This window comes from Dunckerocampus dactyliophorus, chromosome 11, assembly GCF_027744805.1.
Source record: "Dunckerocampus dactyliophorus isolate RoL2022-P2 chromosome 11, RoL_Ddac_1.1, whole genome shotgun sequence".
Lineage (NCBI taxonomy): Eukaryota > Metazoa > Chordata > Actinopteri > Syngnathiformes > Syngnathidae > Dunckerocampus > Dunckerocampus dactyliophorus.
The window spans coordinates 23,138,419-23,159,992 of NC_072829.1; the positions used below are offsets into that span (position 1 = coordinate 23,138,419).

Sequence of the window (21,574 nt, forward strand, 5' to 3'; positions counted from 1 at the left end):
TGCCACTAGCACAACAGCGCCCCCACCTAGAGACAATGCAAATCTAGCGCAGTGCAGAATCCTGTTTTCTTGCTAAAAGCCATGTCTTCAAGTGGCCAGATTGTCGTACTTAATGGGATTTTTGAATTATGGGTCGTACATCGTACAGAAGGTGAATTATCGCCAATACAATAAAATAATTGTTGTACATCTGGCAACGCTGGTGCGAGACGACTCGCATCGTGACGTCACTGACAGCCTATCAGAGAGGACGTTCAAAGAAAACAAACGCCACACTACTGTCTTTTTGTCAAAACTGTATCATTTTAATCTTTCGGAGTGAAAGATTTTTCACAGTATCAAAAGTGATTTTTTTTTAAGCAAACCAGCCAACATACACTTGGCTATTGTTGGTATAGTATAAATCTACATTCAAAACAGTAAGATACTCATCTAATTGGATTAAACCAGGAGAGCATCAAATATGTTCATATGGAAACAAAACAAAATAGAATTCATCTATCGCAATGATAGCCATCAGCTACAACATGGGGGTTGATGCAGCTTATGTGAACATTTTTCTTTAAAAAATGGTCAACTCTTGGAGCCAAAAGAAAAAAAAAAAAAAAGCTCTGCGGTTGAACTTGTCACTCACACACACAACCCCTAGTAACAACTTGTAACACATGCCAAAGGCTCAAAAAGGCCCAGAATAACCAGTCAATATTTACAATATGAACTGTGCCAAAAAATATGTCATGGTTCCAATGTTAAAATGAACATTAACAGTACTGGAATATAAGAGTTGATGTTTGGATTGCAGACTTAAACGGGCTAACACTATACTACAGACCGAGGAAGAATGAATCATGCATGGGGATTCCATTGATAACCATTGTATTTGTAAGGATGCATCTTCCGAGTCATTTGAAGTTATGTGTCTTTTGCTTAACTTCGCTTTAATAGAATAGTGAAGTGTCATGTGTAAACTGGTCGTCAAGCGGACATGCTGCACCAAATATATTGCTTTCTGCTTGTGAGTAAACATCGAAGACATTTGTCTTTTGAGGAAGCTGATAAGTAACAACACCGTAGGGAGAACCGGAATTGGAATTCAGACGTTTAACACTGTTATATGTCAAGATTTCTGATAAAAACATTTATTTCATGTAAGGTAAATGTGTACATACTACATACGTCAGCACATGGATGCAGTGGATCAAACACACTTGTTTTCCCATTTTGGACCGGTCGTTTCGTGAACAATGCAATAGTAGCAAAAAATGGTATAGCTGGCCTTGATATTGATCCCTGGCTAACTAGTCGCCAGTTGGATTGGTTGGAGTCTTTTAAACCAGTGTGATATTGTGAACGAGGTCCTTCAACTCAGCCAATGAGAGAAAGCCTCGGGTCAAACAGATCTACTGAAAGAGTTTGTCGTTGAAGTTTTATTTGCTGGCGCTCAGCAGAGTTATTGAGCTGCATTGGAGGGAACTTTTTTGAGGCTGAAGTTGGACCAATTCACTGCTACCTTCTGGCGGGTTTGTTTTGCCGAATCAAGGCAGAACCTAGAAAGGACAAACAGAGAGACAAAGGGGGGGACAACATTTTTGGTTAAGTCAAAGATACAGGACAGAGCTGAAAGTACAGTGGAACCGCTAAAGCAGTGTTTCTCAACTAATTTGGCTGTGGAACAGACCATCGCCCCTCAATGACAAGCGGTGACCCAAATCGCTGACATTTTTAAACTAAAACATCTTAAACATCTTATATTTAAAAGGGGCTGTTTGCAACAATCACATGGTGACAACTTCCTATCGTTTTGCAAGCATTTGCATTTGTTGCTAAGCAAATAACCCGAAAAGTAACTGAATTAATAGGACTAGATGGCCAGCCTTTCTCAGCGGTGAAAGACACCGGGGTCGCCAACTGCTCTCTCACTTGGAGCCCAGCTACATGTTCCACCAGACAATGTACTCCCACATCCAAAGCCTCCTTAATGAAGTTGTCTCATCCTCTTTAACCTTCACAAGTGATCTATCTTCTCATGAAAAAGTCAGTAAAATACATTTTCGTGAGTTAATTAAGGTGAGTTTATGGTTCCTTTTTTCAGATCATAAAGCCAATAGCAGGGTTGCAGCCAGGAATTCTGGGCCCCATGAAAAACAGTCACATGGGGCCCCCCCTGCCTTTTATTAATTTTTTTTAATAACAACCTATTTTTGGGCCTGGCAGTCAGGGGACCTTTGACTTGTCCCAACTTTCCCCCCTTATATGGCACCCTTGGCCAACAGCACTCATAAATAAATCATAATATATATATCATAAATAAATTAAAAAATGTACAGTCCCATGTGATCGGTATCGGCCGATTTCACTCATGGATTATCGGCAGCGTAAAACCCTGATCAGAGCATCCCTAATTATTACATTATTACTGTGCCTGTTGTGAGATAAATAATAATAATAATAATAATACATTGATAAAAGGTCATTGGAGATCTCTGTTGTGTTACTAGTGACACCTGGTGGCCAATGTAGTACAGGTCATCAACGGCTTGTATTGCCATAAATTGTATTAGTATTTTAGCTCATTTAGAACATTTTTATGCTTGAAAACGCTTAATTCAGGCCAAGAATACGTAACAATTGCTTAAATATGCATTTCTTGAACTAATAACAGCAGTAGTCAACCACAACACAGCGATCCTTTATTAATTAATTTTTGAAAAACTGCAATAGAGTGAGGGAGCGATGTTCGAACCGCATTGTAGCGAGGGACGACTCTATTTGAAGAAATAAAGTTTTGAAGTTCGAACATATTCGCTTTATGGTCGAATTTGGAGTTCCACTGTATTGTGCTCCATTTACCTTTTGAAGTATTCCACTTCTCGATCAGTTTCATCCATTTCTGTTGGATCCACATCTTTTGGAAGAAATACATCATCTACAGAAAATAGAAAGAAGTAAGAATTTGCAATAATGCACACAGATATATATATATATATATATATATATGTATATATATTGATGTAAGTCAGGAACTTGCCGCACCAAAAGTACTAGTGGATTTTTCCCCCTTGTTCTTGTTCTTTTTATTTTTTGCCTTGGATTGGGCCTGCTGCTGCCCATTTGCTGGAATGGTGGGATGAGCTTTGCTCTCGGAATCCTGCTCACATCTGCTCGGCCGAATGTCTGTGTCACTTTTAACTTTGTGGGCATTGGGGGGGCCGCCGTTTGCAGCATTGGCTGCATTTCTGGATGGTCTGTTCTCTTCAGTTTTCTTCAGGCCATTCCTCTGGTTGTCAGCTTGGTGCTGTAGCTGTTTGAGTGCAGCTTTATAGCCATTACTAACTATTTCAGACACCTTAGACTCACTGACTTTGGAATTGTGCTCCAAAACAGACTGCTCCTGTTTTTGCTGCTGCTGCTGCTTTTTACTCTTCTTTGATTTCGTACCACCATTTCCAACTGTGCTGTTCTTAGGATCGGCCATGTCCTCCTTTGATTTAGCTGTTCCTTGGTTGGATACCTGTAACAAACTGTCACATCCAGAGGAAGTACATTTTTCCGGTGAGTGCACCCTTATGAGCTTGGAGAGACTTGGCGTAGTGTTCAAGCGCTGGATGTCCTTAGACCCGCCTGCGACCCCTGTGGATGTGGTGGTGGTGGTGATACTATTTTGGGATGTCTTTGTGTCCTCCCATCCATTGACCAGGTCCAGATGGTTCCTAAAGGTTCCCAGCGAAAGAGGGGCTAAGTCGAGGTCTATCTGCTGCAAGTCGGAGGACCCGTTGAGATGAGACAGTAAATGGTTGCCCTCCAGCGTAGCTGCCTTTTTTGGGAAGTCATTGACATCTAGATTGAGGTCGTACATGCTAAACGAGGCCCGAATCGAGTCTTTAATGGTGTTTTTAATCTCTTCCAGACGACTGGTGAGGAAACTGTTCACTCGCTCAAGTTCCAGCTGAGGCCAATCCAGTAACCGTGAGGCCTCTGAAGTGTCAGGCATGGGCTCGTCCACCGACTCTGATGGGTTGGAGAGGGGATCGCTGCCTGCAGCACCCACGTTACCCTGCAGAGCTTTTTCCTGAAAAATTAATGATATGAGAGTGATCACAAGTCTAATGACAGTGGGACTAAAACCTACATAATTATCTTGCACAAACTGCAGCACATGTATAGATAGCACTGTACTGTTCTGTACTTTGTGTTCCATTCAATTATGAGTCTAATCATCTATCATTTGAAACATTGCCTTAGGTTGTTAAAGACATAATATGTAAAACTTTGTCACATTGTCACAAATCAGGGTTTCCGCTACATGTAATTGATCGTGGCGGTGCACCACGACAAACTAAAAGCCGCCACGCCTTAAAAATGAGGGTTTTTTAAAACCTGAAAACAATACGTACTTTAAAATGATGTCAACAAACAAAAACATGCATTTTTGTCACTTTCACAGCCAACCATGTTGAGTAACAATTACAACACATACTAGACTAGACTAAGCAACCACAAAGGTAAAAAATGTGTTCTTATTCTGCATGCAGACAGACGATACCTATAAAATGCCACAAGCTGAGAGCATCTCTACTGACTTCTTTGTTGTTCTTTCTTCCTTTGTTATTTATGGAAAAACTTAATTATTGTGCAGCTAATTCTACTTTCAATGAATGAATGACATTCAAAATTAGGATTGAAACTAAAACACATTTTAGAGTTTCCATACCTTCTTTTTTTGTTTGTGCCGAGCCCTTTTTGCCGCTTTTGCACTGTTAACAGGTTTGGGTTCTGAACTGTTGATGAAGTCCAGCAGCTCATCCACATCCCGGTTGTCAATGGCACCGGCCGCTGTCATATCAGAGTCCTGACGCTGAGGCAGCTCCTCCTTACGTCGTGTCAGTCGCGACCGCAGCTTCTCTCGGATCTCAGCATAGTTTCGACTGGTTGGAGCAGCTGGAGGCTGTGACCAAAACGGTATTTCTGAATAATACAGCTGACTTTACTTAAAGCAAACAGAAGGTGAAAAAAAAAAAATGTTGTACCGCATTGTGTCCAAAGAACTCGCAGTAACAGCAGTCGCAGTACTTTCCATCCTTCTGGTTGGTGGAAGAGGAGGCGCAGGAGCTCCTCTCAGAGCTGCTGTCTTCATCTTCCACCTCCTCTAGCTCTGGTGGCGGATGACACAGCGTGCCATTTGTCATTTTGTGCCCCTTACATGCCTGGTCCCTGCAAATAAAACAAACATTTTCTCACAATCAAGAAGGCTTTTAGCATCTTTTCATACTCCAAACAAAAAAAGACCCTTTTGAGCACTGACCTGCAGGACCCAGTCGACAAGCTGCCTACACTTGCAGAGGCTGCTGTTCCCGTACTGTGTCCGTTACAAGGGTGGTTACAGCCTGCTGCTGATGTGCCCAATTTGCCGTGTTGTGTGTTCACAGCAGGAATGTGGGAGTTTTTGCACGGACTGGGCTTGTGGACCGACGTTGGGCTGTCTGAACTGGAAGAAGCCATTTTAGCTGTTGGCCCGTGGAGGTTTGGTACCAGAGGGGAGAAGGGGCTGTGAGCTGCGACACCAGAGGCGGATGAAGAGGTTACGTGGTTGTGTTGTCCCGAGCTGGACTTTGGGGGCAGGAGGGAGGAATGTTGGGAAGACAGGCCCGTGGGACTATTGGGGGGTACCGACAAGTCTGTGTGTTGATGATGGTCGCTGGCGTGGAACGCTTCACCTGAAAGAATCACATATCATGTGTCAAGACATGATCTTACCAACACCTAAGTACTTATTAATTACATAACTGTTTATTAAACGTTATTACGTAACTTCAAAACTCCAAAGTGAAAATGAAATAGAGAATGAAACCTTTGAGGTCGAACTTTTTCCAAAGGAAATAATAAAAATAAAAAATAATCAGTTCCAGGGTCAAACTGTCTCCACATAAAATATTAACTATACAGGCAATGTTTTCATGCTAAATTTTCAATTGCCATAAAGTCATCCCTCCTTTATCGCAGTCAGTTGGTTGGAATATTTTCATAGTTAAGAGTATAGAAAAACTGTTTGTTACTTTCTAAATACATTTTTACCACTATTAAGACATTATTAGACTGTAGACAGGAAATAAGACCCCTATTGTCACCTTTATTCTCCTGTTATTCACACTGCTCGTGTGCAGGCTACAGGATCACTGCAGGGACACAAGAGACAGCCACGGCTTTAAGTATAGCATGCTAGCAAGCTAACTAGTTAGCCTGCAAGTTAGTTATTCTAAACTTAAGAAAAGGTTTCACATGGAGTGGGGAAGAAGGACATAGAAAGAAGCCAAAAATCTTACCACTTCCACATGGAATGGGAGGAGGACCATGTCTGACATGCCATGGCTGACTACATGCAGTGTTAAGGTCATATAATGTCATGTCATGTCATGTCTCATCAATGTTTTGTGTCATTTTGTGACCAGAGCCCTACATATGACATATCTTTCAATATTTTTTGACTAATAATAGGTCAACCACGAAGCAGCGATCATTTATTAAATAATTAATTTTACAAAAGCCGCATTAGAGTGAGGGAGCGATGTTTCACAACAAGCAAGGGACGACTGTACATGTGCAAAACTCGAAAAGGTAAAGCAGTCTTTACAAAAGCAGTCTTTAGCAAGCATCTTTCAATCTTTAGATGCTTGCTAAACTAAGCACTCCTGAAGTTGAGGCCTTGCAAATATTCTGATAATGTTTGCAACTTTGATATTTTAAATGCATTATTTTACATATTTGACCTGGCTTGTACTGAATATTTATTATCTATTTTATTAGATGTATTTATTTTTTACAGTTATTCATATTAATATTAGTTTCTCTTGTTTATTCTGTTAATATTCTAAAGGTATACTGTGAATTTTTTTTTATTTCCTTGACATTTTTATCCTATTTATTTTAAATCAGGGGTCTCAAACTCACGGCCCGCGGGCTTTTTGCGTCCAACCAAATTGTATCTTGCGGCCCACGACTGGACATCAAAGAGTAGTGGAACAGCAGCCCGCAACATGCGGGCAAGCTCCGTGTTACTTCCATACTTACAGGGGCAAGTAAACACCAACACTGAACTAACAGTGGTGTTATCACATGGATGTATTGTGAATTGTATCGTATCGGGAGGTACCCTGAGATTCCCAGCCCTACTCCCAATACTTGATGCGGCCCAGCCTCACCCAGACTCTACCTCCACTGGCCACCAGTGAAATTGAGTTTGAAAGTCTGTTTTAAATCTAAATGCCATTTTTTATTCTTATTTTGACTCTTTATTTTTAATCATAGGGCGTACTACTTCTGTGTGTATTACTATTATCATTATTGTTTTTTAAATCTTTATTAATTTTATTTTCCAGTGTTTCTCAGATGGTGCCCTCTGGGGGTTATGTTGGTCATGCCTGCAGGGGGTCCCCGGTGTCAGTGTCCTGGTGGCTGTGCATGCATGTGTGCGTGTAATTGGGGTGCGGGCGCATGGGCGAGGGGGTTATCGAGGCATAGTTTTTACCTGCGTAAAGCACTTTGGGTCGCGTTTTATGTATGAAAAAGCGCTTTATAAACACACTGATTTGATTTTGACCTAAAGATACAAGTTCCACTTGTACAACCTCAGGGGCATTTGACAAAAGGTCCCATTATAAGTCATAGATCTTTAGAGTTACATTCCATATCCAGTCTCTGAAACCCAAGAAGCACTCCGCACCTGGTGGCGTTGGTCGACGGCACATGGTCTTGAAATGCTTGGGAGTGGTCTTGCACAGGTCCGCTGAGGTAGAGAGGGGGCTCCCAGCAGAGGATCCACTGGAATTCTGCGTTGACGGGTGACTGTAGGGACACACTTTGGCTACCGACGTTTTAGCAGATTTCCCAGGTGCTTCGTGAAGTCCTCTTTTCTCGTGGCAGAGTGCGCTCGTTATTAAACCTGCGTGTAGAAAGTCAAAATCAGCATGAAATGAACATGAACATCAACACCAGTCAAGGACATTATGTTTTCTTAATTCTAGTAAAAGAGGGGGTGAATGATGATTACTAAATTCAGTCATTTGCAGGAGGTGTGTGTCGATTGACTATCTTTTGGCTCATGTCAACCACCTTGTAAAATTATTAACAAGTAACTGACATTATCCCCACTTGTTATTCAACTGTGATATCCAACATTACATACAGAAGTTGAATTTGTAGCCAATTCATCACAGACGTAATGTTGATACAGGGGATCCCTGCATCCCTGCTATCGCAAGTTAATATATGATCATAAGTCCTCAATAGAATTAAACAGGCAAGCAGTGTGGATTGTGTAGACGCAGCTTGGAGAAACGCCTTCTCGAGCCTGCTAGCCTCTAGTGCTCGCATGACGACCAGGCTGAAGGATACACCATGACTCCGATTCCACCTGTTCAACGACCGTCTTACGTTATCATTCTTTAGTGGTGAGTACTAATACATTTGATACTTTAAATGCATTTCATGTGTGTCAAAGTTAGACATTTTTATGGACGTATGAATTACTCGCAGTTTTTCACCATTCGCTGTTGGTCTGCTTGGATTTACAACAGATTTTGGAAGGACATTCCATTTGGATATATCTGTTCATCTAAAAATACAACCCCAGTGATGCAGCTGATAAGTACAACAAAGTGAAGCAAAGAAAACTGAGAATGGAACAGCACTGAGCAGCCTGAAATGCCTGCTTTTTTAATGTGTCCAAACGAGGGCCAAAGAGTCAAAAAATTAAAGGGCCGCTTTGATATTTTGTAAATATGCTAAATATGCTATATATTTCAGCAAAAAACAGCATCTCAGCTTTGTGGTATAGGTGAAAAAGCCCATTATTAGTACGAATGTAGGTATTTGCTCTTTTATCCCCCCCGTTTTTGCTTTTTTGTCCTCCAAAATATTTCAACTTTCTTCTTAAATAATCTTTGGCAATACTATTCTCGTAACATTACAATTTTATTCCCAGAATATTTTGACTTTCTGATAACTTTTCCCAAAATAAACTTTCCCAAAAAAATAAAACTATTTTGTTTTGTTTCTCATATTACGACTTAAAAACAAAAGAACAAATTAATATTTCAACTCTATGCTTTTAAAATGACATTAAAATGACATCATTCTCGTAAAATTACAGCTGCTTTTTCTGAGCTTTTTTCAGCTATTTCGACTTTCTTCCTTTAAATTTTCCTCTCGTAATATTGTGATCCCATATTTTCATCTTATTCCCATGTTTTGTTTGTTTATCATAATAAAACGACTTTCTCTTCACGGTATGACGCTAATCGCGTAAAATTATGACTTTCTTGTCAGAGTATAACTTTTTCTGTTAATATTTTAACTTCTTTCTTGCAGAAATACTGCTGACTTTTCTCATTTGTGCTGTTTCTTTCCAACTATCTCAACGTTCTTCTTCCCGTAATATTATTATTATTACTACCTTATTCATCCATAATATAACTTTTTCCACAACCCCATGTTTCCAAAATTACAACTGTACTTTGTTTTGTTTCTTTCTCATATTACAACTTTAAAAAGGTCTTTTTTTCTTTCATGTTTAAACATCCTGCTAAAAAATGATGTTATTTTTCATCATAATATTATGACTTTCTTCTTAGATTACAACTTTTATTCTCTTAGTATTTTGACTTTTTCTTGCAAAATTTCTGCTTTTTCCATTTTCTTTAAAATTTTGTTTTCTTGTTAAATCATATTTTAGAATGTGATGTTGGCCAATAAAAAGACAGCCGAGGACCGCACTTTGGACACCACTGACTTACATATTCATTTAGCTTGATGAAAACATGCATCTCTGTACCTTCGATTATGATAGCAGCATTTGCACTCGGACAATCATGCAAATAACGTAGTTTTCAAGTTTAACCCGATGTCAATTCATCTTTTACAGCCCAAATGATGCACTTGAGAATCACAAATGCATTACAAGGTAATGAAGTCAACAAACAATCTGTGGCTGACTGAACCTCACATGCATGAGGCCTGAGACTTGAATGCTTCATGACGCTCATCGTTAAAGGTTCTCTGCTCTGAAATGCACTGATGACAGACCTTGCTGTGAGTGTAAGGAGGCGTTATGGTTGCAGTGTTCCCCTCCATGGGCTGAGTTCCAGAGTCCTGACAGTTTGTGCGCTGACAGGAAGGAACTCGGGTCCCAATCCACCGTACTTTGCTCTGGGTAACCGTTCCCACAGCTCTGGGACTTACAAGAGGAAGAGTGTGACAATGGTACCTGCAACAAGAACACACACATGCAATTAGTTAATCACGGGCCTTGTATTTCATATTCAATAACAATAAGTAAGTCCTGCAACTAAATAAAATGTTAGTGACAGGATATGAGAATGGAAAAAAAACCCTGTTAAATCACTTCAAGAGACTCTGCAGCATTTGTTCTCAGTCATGCTGACTATTTTTAGCATTTGCAACTATAAGCCAAATGTAAGCAAAAAATCCACTGCAAATCCTGATTTTTATTTTTTTTTTTAATGGCATATATATAAGCTGCTGTCAAGTAAGACACTGTATGTCAGCAACAGAATTCATGTTTAAACGCTGAGAACAGACAAAAGATTTGCAGTGTAACTTCCAGAATCTTTACTTCAAAAAGCTTCTAAAGGATTAACTTCAGATTTCTTTGCTTCTCTGTTGTTTTTTTTTTTAACGCTACCACAGAAGGGTACCAGTAATGTCAAAGCAGAAAAGTGAAATGAAGACCACAGAGCCAAAAATGGAGGTGCAACATCAAAAATCGATGCACATGTCTCGGCCCTGGCTGCTCAGTACCACATAGCGAAAGTGACAGCAATTCACCATCAACTCTTAGGAGTCTTTGACCTTTTGGACGTGGATAAATGCAGGCGCAGCATCATAGGAGGTGTACCACGATGACACAGCCACACAGACGCTATATATAAAAGGGAAACACAAAAGCATGAAACGCTAAAAGCTAGCCTGGATGCCAAAGGGTTAATGGACACCTTAAAGGTTTTATTGTGACCTTCCAGATTAATGTGAAGAGACTACACACAGTAATCCTCCATTTGCCCATTTTTGCATTTCCATCTGCAGGTAAATGACTTAGAAATTTGTATGGCATTTTAAGAATCTTAAATAGCACCAAGTTGACTCGCTTTTAGCAATCCCCTCTCCTCGCTTTTGTGTTTCGTAGGCCTATGTCAGGCATCATCAAAGGTGAATCTTTTTTATTTCTGCTTTATTTCGTCTGAAATAGCACTTCACTTATTTGTGATGTTTACTTAAAACATTATTTGTACCGTTAAGAGGTTTTATGGTGGTAACGGTTTGACCCTGGAACTGATTGTTTAATTTACATGATTTCTTCTTGAAAGGTTTTTGTTTTGTTTAACATCAACAGGGCCAGCGGCATCCCGAACAGATTGCTGTCGACTCTGGTGGTTCCACTGTGTTTAGTGAGTAAACAAACACGAGCATTTTACAGACGAGATCACCTCAGCCGACAGACAATATGGCTTCGCTAAAAAAGGCATTCAGACATAAGAGCCAATTCGGTCTACTTGTATTTACCGCTGTTGGCTGCTCCTGGGTGCTCCGTCTCTCCTCCTCTTCCACACTCTTGCAGCAGCTCTGACAGATCCACAGAGGCACCTCGCCCAGGAGGGACTGGGACAGCGAGGGCATCGAATCGGCCAGCTTACGCCCTGGCGCCTCCCGCAATAAGGCCTGGGAGAGAGCGGGCACGGCGTCGGCCAGCTTGGTGCCGTGGCCCGCGGGGAGTCCGTTGACAGAGTTTGGCCCCCAATCCTTAAATTCCCGGTGGCACAGGAGGCAGCAGGTATGCATGGGCTACACAAGGACATACGTAAAAAAAACGTATTAATTATTAATTTAATAACACACGATTACCTGTCAAAGACATCATTCTGTGTGTTAATTAACATGGCAGACAGTGGCCTGCTGCTGCTTTGAAGAACTTCCAAATAATGACAGTTCAAATTCATTTACAGCCAGGAGTGAAAGTGGTGATTTTTCATATACTTCAACTTTCGAGAGTGCTGCAAGCATTAGGTCCTGCCCTCTTCCTGCTTTGAGCACATAAACTATGACCAATGTCCCACATGCATTAGTTAACTGCATGTGTTCTCAACTAATGACAGCGATTTGGCAAAGCTTAGCTATGAATGTTAGCTATCACTTAATGTATAGCATTATCATAACAACATCATGACTACAAATTGTTGATCGCTTCTCTGAGACTGCTTTTGTTTGTGTGTGTGTGTGTGTGTGTGTGTGTGCATGAGTGTTGACACGCTATGGAAATATACATAAAATCCATCCAGCCGTGAGTAACCAGTTCTCTTATTTGGTCTGAACAACAATTTACGGCAATTTTTTTAATGCGCTTTATCTTGAAATTGTGAAAAATATTGCCAATTTTGTTGTTGAAGCTATACTCTTAAACCACTATTGGTAACACAATAGCCCGTGATGCTTATATTTTTTGATTGAAAAATATATAATCTTGAGCTGAAGACATAAAAAAGCTTTAAATGGAAATGCCTCCAACAAATCAAGTATCCCATGATTATCCCAAGACCTTAGAATAGCCTCATTCTATTAGTGTGACATGCAGCAAGCATCTTACACACATGGGTTAAAATGTAAATACTCACTAGCAAGCAGCTAAGTTCACAGGTCAAATGTAAGGTTAGTGGGCTAATAAGGTGGCAAATGTCCAACCTACAGCATACACTTACATCTCATCTATACACTTGGTATCAATTGTTTATTTTCGATTTTGCTAAGCAGCTTGCATGCTTCGAAACACATGCACATTTGCGTTCAGGTGACTGAGAATGAATTAAAAAACAACAGTGAGGATGTTTTTCTCCAAAGCCGATTGGAATAAGGTGTGGGGTGTTAGCTACACTGTCACAAAGCTGTTATTTATGAACGCTAACTAGCCGATTAGCACGTAGCTCGCTAGCGGTTTCCTGTGGTGTGTACAAGTGGAGGTAGTAAGCACGTTTGCAGCATGCTAGCTGACGGCTAGCCTCCTGGCTAACATTAGCGGGCGGGCGAACGGTTGTGCGTTTAACGTTGGTAATGTGACGACCTGACCGAAGCACGCTGTCACCTGTCTAGCTGACAAGATGGGCTGCACGGCGACACTACCACGGTGCGATCTACGGGGCACCATTCTACCAGCGACAGGAACATGGTTGCCTGAATGCTTGTCAGACGATTAACCTCTAACGTCCCCATCTACTGTTACTACGCTATGGGATACAATTGGTGTATGCAATTTAGAATATAATGTATACGAATATATTGGACTGAACGATGATGCGCTAACATTGGGGTGAATTAGCTTAACTGGCTTGCCTGGTTCGCCCTGGTGGTGGTGGTGGTGGTGGTCAACCTATCCAATCCAGCATCTCCGCCTCCTCCTCCTCCGCCGCCGCCAGTTGCATCGCCGGGAGAGACTGGATTCTTCGGTTCGGTCTGCTGCCCAGGTACAAGCTCCTTCTGACCGACGCCTTGTTGCTTGCTTTTCTTCCTTGCCATCACGATAGTGTAAGCGATACGCTTTGGCCAAGTTTGCACCAGTTTCGATGATTTCAAGAGCACACTTTTCGTTTATAGTCGGACCGCAAACGTTCCCTCTCTCTTCCAGTCAAGACAACAGTCAATATGGCGGAGGGCTGGCACACTCGGGAGTTCATAGGTTACAGATAGTGCTGGCATAGTGGCTTCGCTTTCACAGGGGAACTACAACGGAAATCTATGCGGGCACTGAAGCCTAGCACCGCCATGCTTACTAAGGGCAAACGTTTCATCCCATTACTAAAAATACGTTGAATCAAATATGCTTAACCAGGCTTCACTGCAGTCTCTGTATACTTTTTAAAAAACGTTTTATTTATACACCATACCATGCTTTTTAGCTATTTACTACATTTAATGTTTAATACCAAAAATAAATCCAAAGCAGAAAAACAAACTTTAGTTTGTGTAATTAGACCCAGAGCGTTAAATACTTTCTGGTATGAAATTATAAATAAACAATATACTAGAATATTACTGACATGAAATCATAAAGGACAACACCTGTGTTGCTCCAGAACTTATTTAATGTCATAAGGTTTGAGATCAGCAAACAAAATATACAGCCATACTATCTTACTCTTTGTATAGCACGAGTGTGGGTCTCACATACACTTGATCCTCGAGTGTCATCTAGTGGCTCAATTATGAAAAGCAACTATCACTCGATAAACTTCCAGTGGAGGGAGGGGAAGAGGGCGTGTCGATGACGTTTATGTTGCCTGCTGATGCCTTCACGACGCTGTGAAATATTGAAACATTATTAGACTCAATCCACAGAAACACCAACTTGGTATACTGGCCTTAATTTGTAATATTTACAAATAAAATATTTTCCTTAATAAACGTATTTATTTGTCTATTGACATTTTGGGCAGGATATTTTTTTCGGAGAATTCAGAAGCCCGAGTTTAGACGAAGCCATGAAGGCAGCACTAGTCGGCGTATTGAGGACGTTGCAGTTTGCACAGTCAGTCAAGTCAGACTCTGCTTCACCCACTTCAATCGTCTGGCTTGTTTAGCTTGTTCTTTCGAACAAAAAATAATTATATAGAAAATGGAAGGTTCCATTTGCAACATCCAGGTGCTTCTTCGTGCCGCCGAGTTCTTGGAGAGGAAAGAGCGAGGTCAGTGTGTTTGTGTCATTGTGTCGGTGGCGAAGTTTCTTATTGTTAAAGCAACAAAATGCACAAAGGAGTGAATGCAACTGTGATTGTCAAATATGATAGAATGGCAAATTACATAGAAATAGGAGTGCTCGATGTATGAGCATGTATTTTTGGACAAGCTTCCCCCCCGTTTGACTCAGTGACCTACATATCTTCCACATCATTGTACTCAAAGGCGCCAATATGGTCCGCTTTCAAATTGACGCCCAGCGGCTCTCAGTGGTTCTTATAGCGAATGGAAATGTCCAACAATGTGGTGGTGTTTTTTTATGTTTTTATTTTAATTCTTTGCCATTGTATTGCTGACACTTGGGGTGAGTTTTTTGGAAGCGGCTTGGGGTGCTAGCTTGCAGAAGAATGGAAATGTTAACTGGCTGATGGCGCCAAAATCGAACACAGCTGATGCTGCTGACACGCTTTATGTCTTGTCACGTGATGGTGTTGTCCAAAGATTTGTGGAAAGTGATTTTTTTTGGTACATTTTCCCTTTTTGTTGATTTTTTCCCCAATTAACATTAAAAACAGGCTGCATGAGAGCATTACCAAGGATGATTGGGACCACACTGAAAACAATCAAAAGTTGTACAAGTATAACGAAAAAAAAAACTTTGATTTGCCTTGATTTGGATATTCAGAACTACAAATAAAATTGCAAATGAAACCGCATTTAATAAAAAAAAAAGTCTGTCATCTACAATCATAATTTACTTTGTCTATTTAAAAAAAATCACAGCAAGGATATTTTGTAAATTGCAAACAAAATTAAGAGTAATCCATCATCTGTCAGTTGTATTTGACGTTTTCCACAAAACAAACAAAAAAACATTAACCGTTTATCACCCTATGTAATATTTGTATAGTATTTGGATAAGCAGGAAAAGCATTACGTAAAATTGTAGATGGAAGAAATGTACATTGGTAGGACGAAATACGACATCAGAGTTAATACATTTTGGTAGTTTTTGTTTTTTTTTTTACGCATTTGCGATATGTATTACCTGTTTTATGTGTATTACATGTTGTTTTGTTTGTTACAGAGGCAGAACATGGCTACGCTTCACTGCTGCCTCCCAGTCCAGGTCTGTCTGATAAGAGAAGCAAACAGAAGAGCAAGAAGATATCTGCTGGTGGCAATAGGTGAACACATTGCATAACACACAGCTGACAAGAGGGTGTGGTTTGACTAGACTATTACTGTGTTTTTTAAATATTTTTTAACCTCCCTTATGTTGCGAATGCAGGTCTGTGCACAACGAGCTGGAGAAAAACAGGTAACTTCCAGCGCTTGCTATTAATACAGTAGCATTATGAGTAATGAGCCTAATTTGGGGGCGGCCTGCGTGTGCTTGTACGTTGTTATGCATTGTTGTGCTTCTGCAGACGAGCGCAGCTGAGACAGTGCCTGGAGCAGCTAAAGAAGCAAGTTCCCCTGTCGTCTGACACGATGAGGAACACCACGCTCAACCTGCTCCGACGAGCCCAGCTTCACATCAAGGTAGTGTGCTTGTGAGCGCCACAGCATCACAGTTTGGGACAGGGGGTCGTCAAACTTGAATGGTGGAGTCAACAACTTTAGGAAGTCCATGGACTTGCGGCTTCCCCAGTGACCACTACTCGGCACTATTGGTTGCTTTATCTTGGAAAAATTCACTCAAAGTGTTGATTTGGATGGAAGAATTGTGGGCAGCAATAAACAGGTAGGTAGGGCTTTAGCACCATGGAAAACAATCTAACGGTCACTGCTCCTTTGCTCTCGCCACTTCATGGGCCGCTGTTTAGTGAACGAAGCCCAGTTGGATGCCGGCTTCTCCAATGTACAACCCAATCCAAAATCCATGTAGTCTGTTAAGGGGGACGTGTCTCTCTGCAGTTCCGAGTGGGGTTGGGGGCCGATGTAGCTGACCCTCAACCTGTGACTAATCGCAACAGAATAGGCGTGGTCAGGGCAGCAGGCTGCCGAATGGGAGCGTTAAGGTTAACAGGAGAAGAATGCAGATTTACACCTTTTGATTAAAAAGGAACTTAGAGTACCCCATTGGGATCCATCCATCTGTCTTCTTCCGCTTATCAGAAGTCGGGCCGCAGAGGCAGCAGCCTAAGCAGGGCAGCCCAGACTTCCCTGTCGCCGGCCACTTCGTCCGGGTCCTCCTGGCGGTTCCCGAGGCCTTCCAAGGCCAGCTGCGGGACAGTCTCTCTAACGTGTCCTGGGTCTTTCCCGGGAGGCATCCTGACCAGATGCCCGAGCCACCTCATTTGGCTCCTCTGACTGGGATCTAGTATCACTGAAAAGTCTCTGAAATTAGCAGAATTGGGCCCCTTCAAAGATGTAAATCAGAATTTTCATCAGCATCAAAGGTTCAGAATGATTGGCTAAGTAATAAAGCAACGCAACGTTTATATTCAAAATACAGTCAACAGAAGTGCCAAAAAAAAGTCATTTGAACACTGGCAACAAAAAAAATGCTACCTCATATTTTCAATCTGATTGTAGGTATATCAATCCATTGAATAAAAATACCACAGGAAACCATTTTATTTGCCAAGAGCTCTTGATAGCGATAATCCTTGCGCCCCGATCGGCGGTATAACAGTTGGGGGAATATTTTATTTCAGTAACTAGAGCTGATGGAGGATATATCAGTGACCAAAACTAATATCTCAGGCACCAAGTTCTGTTTCCCAATGGAATGTGTTCTTGCATTTTCAAAATCACCATCCATTCCAATAAAGTTGCAAATCATAACTATGTTATAAGAATGATCTGGATACGTTATTTACTAGAAGGGGAAATCAAATTTCCTCAGATTTTGCTATTAGAAAACAGAATTGACACTTTTATCCGAGACTGTGATAAGCTAAATAATCATTTTGACAAGCCATACAATTGTATAAATGGAGAATTTACAAGCTTAAAAAAATTATATATTGAAAAGTGCTTGAATGAAAAAGCCTTTCCTGTAGTGTTTCTATTATTTTGGTTGCTTTATTTTGCTACATAAGACAAAATATTCCATAAATGCCTCTTAGTAGGGTAGTGCACCCTACTAAGAGGCAGATGAATAATACCGACTTAATCCTCTTTTGCTGCCTTGTTGTGTTGGTATCTCCTTATTGTCTCCTTACACACGTTTTATGCCTTCTCCTTTCAGAAGCTGCAGGAGCAGGACGAGCATGCGGAGCAGCTGAAGGGTCGTCTGCGCTGGGAACAGAGGGAGCTGCAGGTGCGTCTGGAGCAGCTGCAGAGAGGGACGGAGCGGATGAGGAACGACAGCCAGGGGTCCACCATGTCATCAGAAAGGTCTGACTCGGACAGAGGTGAGTGTTACCGTGCAGTAATTGTTTTTTCACCACACATACATACATACATACATACATACATACATACATACAGGTGTGTCCAGGGCTCCCGGCTAACTTTTTTTTTTTTTTTTTTTTTTTTTTTTAAACTAGGAGCCCAGTGGCCCCTAACTTAAAATCTTATGAGCATACCTGATTGGTTTAAAGGAGTCAGTTGTGTGCACAAGGTACCATGCTACTATCATAAATCTTCTCACACACATCTTCTGAGTGGCCCAGAGCCCCTCACTCAGCAGAAGGCCCCCCATTGTAGCATGATATTCTTCTGGTAATAGCCATAAATGCCTAATGCCTTCTCATGCACCTACGCACAATCACTGCCTCTGCTGTACAAAAAAGGGTACAGACAGTTAGTTACTGAGGGGTCATACTGAGGTCATTCCGTTTAATTGCATTTTCACAAACAGAATAAAGGTTTTGCACGTCACAAACAGTTTTTGTATGAATCTTTGGGGTCTGTAGAGTAATCCAGTCCAGATGTGGTCTGTAGATTAATCCAGTCCAGATTTGAGAAGTCTAAGAATAGTGATTTTCAAAGTGGACCAGGTCTAATAAGGACCTGAAAAGAGAAATGTGCTTTAATTGCATTTTCACAAATAGAATAAAGGTTTCCCAAAAACAATAGTGGGTGTCAGGCGAAGGTAGTGTCTTACCTAAAGGGTTTTCACATCGAGAAGTGTCACAAAAAACAGATAATCAGTGGACAAACACTGCACTGCATATTAGGGTAATACACCTTAAATCGAATGGGAAACTAACTTCAGGGAGTCCAAGTGAAAATGCATGTGGTACTTAAGTCAAAGGTGGCACACAACCCCCCAACTATATCACCATTATTTCGCCATAATGGATAGACAGGACTCAAATCCCTTAGTGGCTGAAAATAGCCAAACGGAAATGTAAATTCTCCTGTCCACACCTTTTTAATCTAGACTCGAGTTTCCACCCTAATTGAATGTGTTCCTCAATGGTACATCCACCACTCAACAAAGTTTCCTGTAAATCAGTTGCGTAGTTTTTCAGCTGTTACATTTGGTGGAAGTAATAAATGTGAACTCGCTCTTGCAATATACCGTATGCTCTATATACTGTAGTATAAACCAAGGACACTAGACTTAAAACAGGACTGCTGATTTGCCCCAAATGAATGGAACTGAGTGTAGTACGCTTTGGAGCAGAAAGTCTGCCATGATGGTGAGCAAGAGGTGGGTGGGGCTCGGCGGACAGTCGTGTACAATGTATTCACCAACTCTGAGCTGAGTATAAAATAAAGTTGTACGCTGCGCGTACACTTTGATAAAAATGAATGAATGTTATTTATTGAACAAATTACTGTAGAAATGACCTACAGATGTACACCTGTAGATGTCAAAAACCTAAAGTTTATATTGTGTGGGAGTCCCACACAATATACACTTTAAGTCTTGTCCAATGTCCTGTTTATTTACAACAATCAGTGTTGTAACATGGCTGACAGACACCAGTCTTTGTTTTTGGGGAACTTAAAAAGTAACAAATCTGGTCTTTTAGAGCAATTAATGGCTGAGCAGTGTCATGTTTACAAGGCAACGTTTCAATCATGGCGGCCAGGGCGTACTACGCAAGTGGCTGCCAAGTTCCATCCATACATTTTCCATGCCGCTTATCCTCACTAGAGTCGCGGGCATGCTGGAGCCTATCCCAGCCAAGAGGCGGGGTACACCCTGGACTGGTCTCAATCAATCGCAGGGAACATATAGGGCACATATAGACAAACATCCACACTCACATTCATACCTATGGACAATTAACCTAACATGCTTGTTTTTGGAATGTGGGAGGAAAAAGGAGTACCCGGAGATAACCCATGCACGCAACATGCAAACTCCACACATATAATATTATTTGTCTATTTGCCAGCTTACACAAAAATAATTTGCATGAATACATTTTTGTACGTGTCCTTCATTATTTCGCTGCACTGTTTGGCAAAGTCTGAGCTCCATAGCCAAGCTCCCAGGCATCCAGTGTGATGCTGTCCGCTCACCGTTAGCCCAATTTCACACACTATTTCCCAAAAGAGATTCGAAACCAGATCTTCCCGATCTGTGTGTGGCCAGCATGCTAATCACTCGGCCACCGTGCGCCCCGTGGATGCAGAGTTGACAGTCCTATTTAAGTCTAGTGTCCTTGGTACAAACAACATTATTATTATTATTATTATTATAATAACATATGAAAATTTTGTCAGCGTACTTGTTAGTTCGGTTTGAAACAACAATTTTTTCCTGTTTGCTGATGGCTGTTGTTTTCTTCTTGCAGAGGATGTAGAGGTGGATGTGGAAAGCATCGTGTTTGACTGCATGGACTCTGACGGCCTGCACTATACACACAGTGATGCAGATCACTGTTACTCCAGTATGGACAAAGCCTGGCTATGACAGCAGCCAGGGAGCGGTCCTTTATCAGTGTCATCGCCGAGGGGGGCAGGTGAAAACATTCCAAAAATGAGCAGGGTGAGGAGGATGATACTGCACAACTGAACCCCATGTTTTACAAAGGCAGTTAAAAAAAACAACAAAAAAAACATGATGTTACACGAGTGTAATCATGAGTGAGCTGTGTCGATTTGCACTGAAAAGCAGTTCAAATCACTGGGCTGGGATGGAACAAACATATCCAAAGCCACTTACAATCAATCATTTTGTAAGGGATTTTACAAATCAATACAGCTTTGTTTTGTTTTACTTCATTACCTTCACTGACTTTAGCCTTTGGACTAGATTTGATGTACTTTTCTGTTCAGCTTCTCCTAAGCATTACAACTCAGTAAGGCCATGTGTGGCATGCACTTAAAACATTAATCTCTGCTATGGTTTATATACACACACACACACACACACACACCTGCTAGTGTCTTTGGGTCTTTCTTTTTCTTTTGTTGCACAAAATCATCCACACATTGCACTTGTTTTGTCTCCAAAGAGTTGCAGATATAGCCATGTGGAAAAACAGGTTGAGAGGAACGATTTAATGGCATTTGCACATACATGCCTGCCAATTAGGCAACTTGACCTGATATTCATTTGGTGTTTTTGCACACTCTTTTCTGTAATTTGGCGATGTGTGATGGCTGGTGGATGGAGAGCATCAATTCTTGCACATCCAAGGTTTTTTTTGTTACTAATATTTCTTTACAAGTTTATGGATCAGACATGTTTTTACATTTGCTGTATTACAAATATGTATCATGTTGCTCTATATTTAATAACAGGAGGCACATTTTGCCCTCACTTTTGAATTATGCAAGATGCCTTATTACTTTTTAATAGTATATGCATTCTTCAGTCTCTCCGCCCAGTAATATTATGTAGCAATTTTTGTAATGGTGTAAGCTTTTTTATGAATAAATATTTTCTATATTTAAGCCATGCGTCCATATTTAACACAGGACA

The 21,574-nt window shown here is 41.0% G+C and overlaps 2 protein-coding genes across 2 annotated transcripts; one reads left to right on the forward strand and one right to left on the reverse strand.

The window, feature by feature from the left end:
* Positions 1 to 371: 371 nt before the first annotated feature.
* fam193b (family with sequence similarity 193 member B) lies at positions 372 to 13,716 on the reverse strand. Its single transcript, XM_054792928.1, has 10 exons — positions 13,393 to 13,716; positions 11,575 to 11,853; positions 10,078 to 10,258; positions 7,718 to 7,936; positions 5,303 to 5,714; positions 5,028 to 5,211; positions 4,712 to 4,945; positions 3,034 to 4,069; positions 2,851 to 2,926; positions 372 to 1,547 (listed from the first exon to the last, which is right to left on the reverse strand). The coding sequence occupies exons 1-10, from the start codon at positions 13,573 to 13,575 to the stop codon at positions 1,451 to 1,453; spliced, it is 2,901 nt and encodes a 966-aa protein (XP_054648903.1). The 5' UTR covers positions 13,576 to 13,716; the 3' UTR covers positions 372 to 1,450.
* Positions 13,717 to 14,582: 866 nt separating this feature from the next.
* Positions 14,583 to 21,546, forward strand: mxd3 (MAX dimerization protein 3). The gene is made up of 6 exons (XM_054792587.1): positions 14,583 to 14,741; positions 15,821 to 15,920; positions 16,025 to 16,054; positions 16,164 to 16,278; positions 17,933 to 18,098; positions 20,442 to 21,546. The coding sequence occupies exons 1-6, from the start codon at positions 14,672 to 14,674 to the stop codon at positions 20,558 to 20,560; spliced, it is 600 nt and encodes a 199-aa protein (XP_054648562.1). The 5' UTR covers positions 14,583 to 14,671; the 3' UTR covers positions 20,561 to 21,546.
* Positions 21,547 to 21,574: the final 28 nt, after the last annotated feature.